Below are 9,909 nucleotides of genomic sequence, written 5' to 3' on the forward strand. Positions count from 1 at the left end.
ACTCAGGCAAATGTAGCCAGTGGAGTTTGAAATGGAACACTGTAGGCTACATGTTCCATTACGAGAAAAACTGTAACAGCAGCGCCCCGATGTTTTCACTGCTACCTCGCCTCGTGGCAAAAGTGCCCCGCTAGTCGAGGAAGTTAATTTTTCACTGCCGTTCGCCTTAACCCTTGTTCCACGGGCCGGACCTTCGCAACGCTAACGTTGCCAACAAGCAGGGCTTTGCGCCAATGTCAACTCTAAGCCTTCTGCCGGAGGGCAAAGTCACTCATGTCCCCGGAACACACCAAAACAACACAGAGCAGGAGGCCGGTAATGCAAGCGAGCGCACCCCAAGCACCGGCACTGACATTGTGCAACTGGGACAATGCTGAAAGGGTTTTCCATTTGGACCCTATATTTAAAAGCGCATTACTGCCATTCCTTGTGGTCTGTCACTGGGTTTTTTTTCTTCTTCTTCAAATCAATCCAAGTGGCAACTTCCATCAGTCATGCCTCGAAAAGCATGACGTAAATGGAAGTCAGTAATTTCATTCAGCCTGCTATAGAAGGACGAGACAGGAATTGTCACCATTCGCTAAAACAAGTCCCCCACCCCCCCCCCCCCCAAAAAAAAAAAATGCAGTTACATATAAACCAGCAAGTTTTCCAGAGACTTCCATCTCCTCCTGAATAATCCCTCATTTGCCAAAACCTGTCCAGTCGTATAACCAAAGATTTATGGAGGAAAAACAAAATAAACAAATGGGGATCAAACTCTGAATAAGCAAAAATGTATGCAGATGAGATACGCAGGACACTTCCCCCAAACCGACCCCCCCCCCCCGGGCTGTCTGGGGGCCATCTGTAGCCTTTAATAAGCAGATGAGTGTGAGAATGAACAGAGAGCACAAAGCCAGACGTTAAACGTGCATTGGGCTGTGATAAATCATGGGCTACAATCTCACAACAGGAACTGCTCGCCTTGCGCAAGCTAGGATGCCGTACGTGCAATACTGTATGCCACGCGTCACATCTGAACCAGCACAAACGCAAACAAGACACGCTTTGTTCACATGAACAAAGTATAGCCGATATACACAGACAGTAGTATATATACACAGTTAATCCATAAACACAGCAACACACAAGATAAACTGTCCAGCAATAACCCAGTTAGCGTTTCTGCGACTGCATTGACTGAAACTCAAAACGGCCAGATTTGCTTTGCTGGAAATAGCGGAAATAGCACGCACTAGCGCAGAATTTAGGCTACATTCTCACAGCAGCAACAGCGAGCAAAGTGCATCAGCTCGTTACTTAGCATCCGGAGAAAGCAGACGCCCTGCAACAAAAGGAGCGGGGCAATATTTGCCCAGAGATTAAACAAGCTCATTTCATTACTGTCCACCAGCATGAAATCGTTCCCCAAGCTATCCTGCCATTTTAATTAAGAAAATGCGAATAATCACCGTGTTGTGCATCACTAGAAATGACAGGTGCCTTGAAACACCCAAGCATAGGCTACACAATTTGGAAAGTCAGGATTAACAGGAAATGGCCCAATAAGCAGCTATTTAGCTTGTCTACAGAAAGTAATGCTTTCACATATTTTAAACCTCTGAAGAGTAGGTTTTTTGGAACGTTTGTTGAAAATTTGAGTCAGTATTCTAGAACTCCATTGTTTTCAGTTACCAGTTGTGATTGTTACATCAGCATTAGAATGTTCAGTCAAGAACATTCTAATCACATATTTGTGATCTTACACCTGAAAGGGTTAAAAACACAGTAGGCCCAAATGATAGAGATGCTTCCCCAATAGCCTCAGCTGCTTCACTGTACACCGCACATCTCAGAATCCAAATGACATACTTTCTTCATTGCAGTCGGAGGACTGCAGGCAATTTCTGTGTTTTGAGGGAGAGCACATTTCGTCAAGTACACACGATAGGTTCAGCTGTCCATCTGGAAGACCGAGATGCCACGGGAACCCCTTCCAGAACAGTTTACGAAAGTCAAGATGTTGACTTTCGCTGCAGAGCGTTTAACATGTTGGCATGATGTAAAAACACTTTCAAAATGTGTGAGTGTGTGTGTGTGTTTGTGCACGTGTGTGTGTGGCCTAGGTGTGTCCAACTACACCCGCTAAAGTGTAGGAGTCTCAAAAGATCATCATGATGTTAGCAAGTAGGTTTGGCACTCAATGATTGGCACTGGCAGAGGAACATAAAATACAGCTTTTTTTACACACAGAAGTTTACACTGTGTATTCACACACAGCACAGCATGTGATTTATGTGGTTTATTAGGGAAGAACACAATTAATCACCCTGAAGGAAATGCAGGTTTTTTCAAAGCATATTCCACTGATAAACTAAGCAATGATAATTGAAAGAATATTTGCAGAGCTGGGAGCGAATTTCATAAGCAATAAATTAGACTCTTTCAAATACACACTGCGAAGAGACAGCAGTTATGATTACAGGGCAGTGAATCAAGCAGTACCTAGCTATTTAATGCAAGATAGTGACTTATTCCTAACAATTAGGCTGCATTTCCTGTTGTGTAATAGCCCAAGTCTTCTTGCAGAATTGTAAATATTAGAACCAATGCATCATGAATGAAACAATGTCAAATGATCAACGATTTCCCAAATGATTTGGCATGTGGAGCATTCATAATTGAACTACAACTAAGGCCCACCAAAATAAACAGTGGTGTTCAGAATTTAATTCGCATTTAGCTCTATGTTTAACTCTTAACCACTGAGAAAAGAGCTGACACAAAGGTTTAGGCGAAGAGCAAAACCAATGGCAAGTTATCAATGTTACAATCAATAACAGTAGTCACAAAAAATGTTGTATTAAGACAGTTTGTGGAATGTTGCAATTGGGATGTCAAATCGTCTTCCAGTATACAAAAAAGGGAAAGTCATTACTCTGCGAACTGGTGCGACATGAATACATCAATACAGGAGTAGAATCACGTATGTCCAATGCCGATGATGCGCTCCTCTGTGATTTGCTGGCCAACACTCTTCAGCTCGAGAAGCACCATATGACTGACTGCACCGTCGCGAACTTGCTGGTCATGTTGTTTCCTTGACGTCATCAGAGCATCTCAACTGGACATTTGGAAGGCAGCAAGGAAACAGCATGCTAGCCACAGGACATGCCATGCTTTTCACGCAACAGAGGGCAGTAACAACCTATAACTAATTAACGACGATGGGTTGTCCAAAATATGCGACAAGTGCTATTGTTATTTTCGCACTGCCATTATTATCACGAGAATGCAATATGAATTCTGTTCTCTGCTCCTGGCATCAATCAAATCAGTATAGCCCTGCTTTGCAAAAACATGACGTTAAGGTTACAGAAACATAATATGAAGTCACGTGACAGCAAGAGAGGGTCTTTCACAGGGTTGTCCTTGGGCTTGGAATAGACTGGTTACAGCGAGCTTAATATTATATAATTATTAATGAAATTATTTTGTTGAAGCACTGCACTCTCTCAGGTTTCGCTTGGACAAAGTATGACTTTTCGATGACTAATGATGAAATATTACGAATTTATATTAAAACGTTAAAAATTGCAATTGATGCTCATTGATATCAGAGTAGAGTGGAAATCGCAGCTATTGTTAAACAAATCAATTTGTGTTCATAGAGGTATGATAATTTTATAGATCTTATTTGTGCAGGTGTCTCATTTGAATTGTCCTTACCTGTAGGTATTCCAGATCTTCAGGGCGAAAATCGCTGCTTGTTTTCTCGAACTGCAGATTGAAGTGGGGGAGTCGGTGAAGCAGGTTCACCCACCAGGGAGACGAGTAGTTGACTACTGCTGCCATAGTCAGTGGCAGCTGTAATTTTCAAATTCCAATAGACAAACCCAACAGAATAATCCAATTCAAATCCAGGAAGATCTCTAATCCAAGTATTCCAACCGTATCACTCAACTGGCTAATATTGCTAACTAAATATAGGGTCTCTAATGTAATGGCAAGGTGGCAAATAAGTGTTATGCCAAGCTAGCTAGCTAGCCGGCCCAAGATGCATGTCTGGGTAGCCAGCTAGCTAGCTAACATAATACAGAAGGTAATCACAACAATCAGACGGCGGTTCCCGTACTCCTTTCCTACGCCGTTCGCGCGGTGCCTCCACAGTGTCCAAAGTCTGGACGGTGAACCCTTATACCGTATGGCATTGATGCCCCAACATCAACATTTTGTTGTTAATGAAATTTCAACACCAACCTGACTATTCCCAACCTGCAAACACCCTTTCCCTTGTCTGAATTGCCACAAAATATAGATAACCCCTAATAGGTTTCTATCAGACCATCTCACAACACTGACAGGATGTAGCTTACCAAAGACAGCTAGCTACATAATACTTAGCTAGCTACCAAGTTAGGTTGCTTGAAATATTTTAACAGCAAGCACACCACTCGACGAAGAAGCGAGGTCAGCTCCACTCCGTTTCCATTCAAACACTCCAAGCCAACCAAATAGCAGGCTCGTTCACAATCTGCAAAACTAAATATGTAAACCTGTCAACCGCTCGCTATATTTGGTCGGTGATCTTCCTTTATTATGTGTATTGTTCATCAGCTCCACTGCAGATGTGCAAACCATATGGTGGATGCTCTTGCCGTGCCGATTTGATTTTTTCGGTTTATCCAGCCATCCTGGTCCCTTAGACTCACACATGCGATGGTGCTGCGCGATTTCCCTTTGTTCAGCAACGACAGAGTTCCATTTTCCAGCGAGCCCAGGATATTTCACAGAGAACGTCCCCTTCTACATCCACTTTCACTTCACCAACACAGCACTATCACCAACGTCCATGGTCCAATGGAAAGACAGAAGCGAACAAGAGGAACACCATTGGCATTGCCTTAAACCCCGGAGCTTGATGAAGTCATAGTTGTCTCTTCTCCACTGAGCCTCTCAAAGGACGCAAAAGGCAATGGTATCCGGAGCGAAGTTGTTGCATGTACTGACCTCTGGTGGCCAAAGGCAGATTACGCGGACAATTTCTGAACACGGCACACCACACCTTTATGGGTACGATCTCCTACCCTCCCTGCCTTGCGTGAGCTTTTTGTGAATATTTCATGACCTCCTCTTTTGAACGACAAGATAACGATAATGGGCAATATTCAATATAATGGATAAAAATAATCATGAGTGATATGCTCAGCAAACCTTATAATGTGGTCGTTAGCACAAAAATGCATCACAGCTAAATGTCGCTCCGTTTTTTACCATCCTCCTCTAATAGTGGTTCTCAAACTGTGGGTGGGGACTCAGGAGTGGTGTGTGGGAGGGGTTGAAGTGGGTCGAAAAATTGTCATGAAAAATGGCATGGTGCGTTTTCTACGCTTTCTTCTGAAATTTACAACTGTCAGACTAAACACAGTGCCTGCTTCATACAATGCACTATACAGTCTATGTGCAGTTGAATTGACATTATTTAAATTAAAATAAAAAAAAAAGACTCCATATTTTAGCATTATTTTAGGCTACATCTGGATGGGACACTGGAAACATTTTCATTCATTAAGTATGCTATGGGCTTCATCTTGCAGTATTTAACTGCGTTGTCCACCAGGTTCCATGGTCAAGTGCAAACCCTTCCTTCCCCTACTTTCCTTTGGGGCGCATTCATCCTACAAGCAGGCACAACACCAGACTCTGGGCAAAGATGCCTTCAGTTTCCAAACATCAGCATTGGCCCATTTCTGTATAAATGTGCGGTGTGTCAGGCGTTTTGACAGCAGTCCAGACCATCGGCACGGAACCTGTGCTTGGGGGACTGCGTGGGCCCTGATGTGTCCTGTGACTGAAAGGCAGGCCTAAGGGAGGCCAACAGAAAGATCACAGAAAAACAGAGACACAAAGGGTTCTGACCTCAGAACCAGAACCGAAACAGAACCAGAACAGGCTATGGCTGAGACCATGTTTCCCTTGTATTATCTCCATATCCTCCTGAGACCAGTCTAGGAAAAAAATATAATATAAAATATAAAATTCTTAAATAAGTATTTACATTTTTTTAGACATAATACAAGTGTTATGATTGACAAAACAAAAGTCATGGTGAAAATATTGTCAAATATTTATTTTATTTTTTACTGAAAGACCCTTGTAGGGTAGGTTTCATTGCAGAATATATGGTTCTTGAGATTAAGACCAGAGACTCGTATCCCCATCAAATGACAAAACTGGATTACCTTGTTTTAGGAGGATGTAAGGTAAAACAGATCCCTGATATCTTTTGACCACCATCTGGTACAGGGCATTTATGCTTTTGTTTTTAGTGAAAAGATATCTGTTCACAGTTTGACAAGGCTCCCACCCTGAAGGATTTTTCCAAATTAAATTAGGCGTTCCTGACACAGTTTCAAGGAGGCCTGTTTGCTTTTCTTTTGACTATAGTAAGAAATAGAATGAGGGAATTTACAACACATAGGATTTGGACAGAACATACATCATTCTGAGTACAAATGTTATCTTATTGATTAATCATAGTTCTATTGCAGTATTTGAAAAATAGAAAAATAATAAGATCAGTAGGCACAAGGGTAGCAATCAAAAACATATTGCTTTTCAGGAAGCAAAACATACATCACTACTGGACTGAAAGCTGCAGCAAAGAAATGAGTAATATTTCACGAGCACACCAAGTGAGACCTCCTGGACCATTTGATACACTTCAGGCCTGGCTTTTTCCTTTCAATATATTATTATTATTATTATTATTATTATTATTATTATTATTATTATTATTATTATTTAATACAATCTGTTTAACAAAAACATGTTTGCTGTATTTAGTTCTGTCAGAAAACCCATCAATTAAGTTCAAATTGCCATATCCACTGGTTTAAATAAGCAATTATGAGCCTTCAGGTTGTGTTTTAAAGATTTCTAGTCGAATGGAAAGTCGGGCAAATGAGTTCCCTAAAATTAAGTTCAGCTTAATTTAACCTCACAGATAAGGACTTTCAGTGGGGAGACCACACACTCACCCTTGCTGGTTTTGTGTTAATGGTGGCACAGCAATTGCGCACTGTGCCTCAACAGTTTATCAGGGCCTCTGAGGAAAAAAAATAAGCAGAAAGTTGGCTTCCTCTCATGGGGGGGGGGGGGGGGGGTGACTTTCAGAAAGGAAGGGAATAATAGAATCTTCCCAAGTGAATACATGGCCTGTTTACCTTTAGCCATTTTCAGTATTCCGTAGCTGATGACTCCAGGCCTGCATAGATCTGCTCTCTGATGTAATAGGCTACCTGTATAAGATGCTGTTTGTACTGTTTTTGTTACATGTTTTAGCCTTGTACTTATTATACTCTAATTCTGTTTGAAAGCATATACAACAAGTTCTAAACAACATCTGAACACTATATGTAAGCGTTTATTATAAAACATTCCAAATGTTTTATTAGATTAGACAAGAAAAGGGGCCAATATTCTTAGCACCAGTTCAGCGGATAGGTGTCCTTTGAGAATATGGCTGACTGTGCATTGTATTCATTTTGTGAGATGAAATCCTTACTATTTTCATAGAGAGGTCAATCAGCAGATAGTTTCTTTTAGTAATTGGCAAGTTAATGGCTCAATGTAACAATTTAAACTGCGTGTTCAGTGATCTCACCATATGTCTTCTATCTCAGAAATATGAGTGTTTTGGATCAGTCTTTTAACCATTCTCTAGCATTGACCTTTACTGGAGCCTAATTTACTGAACACATGCCCATGGTGTGCAATTTTTAATCAATTTCTTTTTTTCTCTCTCTTTTCAGCTCATATCAATGTTGCAATTTTCAAAGACTGTCTCGGATTCCAGTGCTTACTGTTTTTATGACTAATAGTTATTGCTCTCTGTTATCTCTCTTCAGAATGTTACTGGAATCTTCTGAGTCATTCTTGCCTCTACCTACTTTGACCTTTTCCTATATTCTGACCTGTTCTTCCTGCTACAGTGACAAACATCTTACCCACAGGAACTGTTTCTCATGCCCACAGGAACTGTTCCTCTTACCAAGCTCTTTCCTCTGAAAATCACATTGTTCCTTCTTCATTAAATCCTTATTTCAGCCATATTTCATGTTGTTTCCCTTGTACCTCAACAAGTCCAGTGACATGTTGTGCCACCTAGTGGCTATAAGTGAACAAGGAATGGATATAATACATGTATCAATTTTGTAGACACTTCTATCAGCGGTGATTTTAATATTAATGTGCACATTATGGCTGTATTAACGGTATTAACGCCAGAACATCTACAGATATTGTATATTTGTACCAGCCACCATATATGCGAAACTCCAGATTTACGGCCACATGAAAGTGTAACAAGAAAGTACTGTATAATACAGCTAGACACGTCAGATAGACAAATAAAACTTAAAGTTTTATTCAAATTAAACACTCCGCCTGAGGTAGAACTTCATAACAGGAATGACATATTAGCTGTCAACAACAGAGCAAAGTTGCATAGCCTGTTCACAGTACCTGCACTCGTTACAAACGATAAAATTTGGCTATAGGGGGATAGGTGGCTATTACTTGTCTATGAGAGAACAGTAACTGATGTACATCTGAAATGGTATGGATGAAATATTACTACTCAAATAGCACTCCGAAATGTATATATAAACCAATACAATAATATAAGCCTGTTGAAAAAGGGACATGTTGGATTGAAATTCCCCCCTTATTTCTCTCTGATGAAATTCGTATTCGTTCTTATCATCCTATCATTAAAACAAGCAGTGAAATATAGGCATATAATGCGTTACGCATCTTGTTGCTGTTTATAACTTAACTTAAGTTAATATTCTACAAATTATTTTTGTCATGGTAATTTACAAATTGGGCCTACTAATATTTTCTAATAGGCCATAGCAAATACAGACATTATTTGAGTAGGTTATGAACAGCAAGTTCCGAGTTGCTGGTTATCATGTCGGGTTGAATCCTAGGAAAGCATGTGGGCATCTGCCTATAGAACACTACTAACACTTACGTGATTTCACATTATTATCATTTAACCAATTAAACATTTTTTTAATAAACACACGCAGTACCTAACCCATGACTAACTTTGGGTTTTTTATGTTACAAAGTGATATTTGATATCCCAGTCTGTTTGACTCCCATAAACAGGGCTGTTTTTACTTTTGTTTCGAACTCAGGATCATTTTCCAAAGCTATGTGGTTAGATTTATGACTCTCTGAAGTGTAGTAAGAAGATGAATTGGTGGTTTCCCCAAAATGACAGGTATTACCACTATATGTACAAAAGTGCAAGAGTCGTGTTCTGTGCACCCAGCACAACTTGTCACAATAGATGATGCTTTTAGTACCACAGCTCAGACGTAAGTGTCAGGTAAGGAACAGGCATATGGTTCATTTGTTCATTAAAATTATTTTTGTAATTTCAGAATTCAAACGGGTCATTTCTCGTTGTATTTGAGTGAAGGGCTTCTTGCTGGACATTAAGCTGAATAGCAGCAGTTACAGCAGAAGGTGCGCTAAAAAGGCTCTGTGAGCAACATGAGACCATTTGAAAGCTCTGGGTTTTAATGGGAACAACTCGTGACATTAGGAGCAAGAAATGTGCGCCTAATGAATGAATTATCCTCTTCAATGGTGACATCATTCCCAAGGCCAATACGGTTTATCTTCAGTTAAACCTGACACAAGGTCTATAGAACAGAGTAGAAAAGAATAGAATAGCTTTATTTTTCCAGACTGTTACAGGGAAATGCATTCATTTTCAAGGCCCTGTTTCAGTATGTGTCTGAGTTTTTAAAAAATATTTGTAACTTTTTTAAGCTTCTCAGTTGCTGCTTGTCTGCTTTTCAGCCCTCCTTTTTACTGTTTTTGCACAGCTGCACAATGTGAAGAAAG

At 40.3% G+C, this 9,909-nt stretch overlaps 1 protein-coding gene across 1 annotated transcript in view; it reads right to left on the reverse strand.

Moving 5' to 3' along the window:
* The window catches only part of ttyh3a (tweety family member 3a), a 71,096-nt gene extending 66,071 nt beyond the window's left edge, over positions 1-5,025 (reverse strand). The window contains exon 1 of the mRNA XM_064316343.1: positions 3,712-5,025. Within this exon, the coding sequence (XP_064172413.1) occupies positions 3,712-3,837 (126 nt within the window). The 5' untranslated portion in view covers positions 3,838-5,025. The remainder of the gene's footprint in view (positions 1-3,711) is intronic.
* Between the last annotated feature and the right edge of the window lie 4,884 nt (positions 5,026-9,909).

The sequence above is a fragment of the Anguilla rostrata genome, chromosome 17, assembly GCF_018555375.3.
Source record: "Anguilla rostrata isolate EN2019 chromosome 17, ASM1855537v3, whole genome shotgun sequence".
NCBI lineage: Eukaryota > Metazoa > Chordata > Actinopteri > Anguilliformes > Anguillidae > Anguilla > Anguilla rostrata.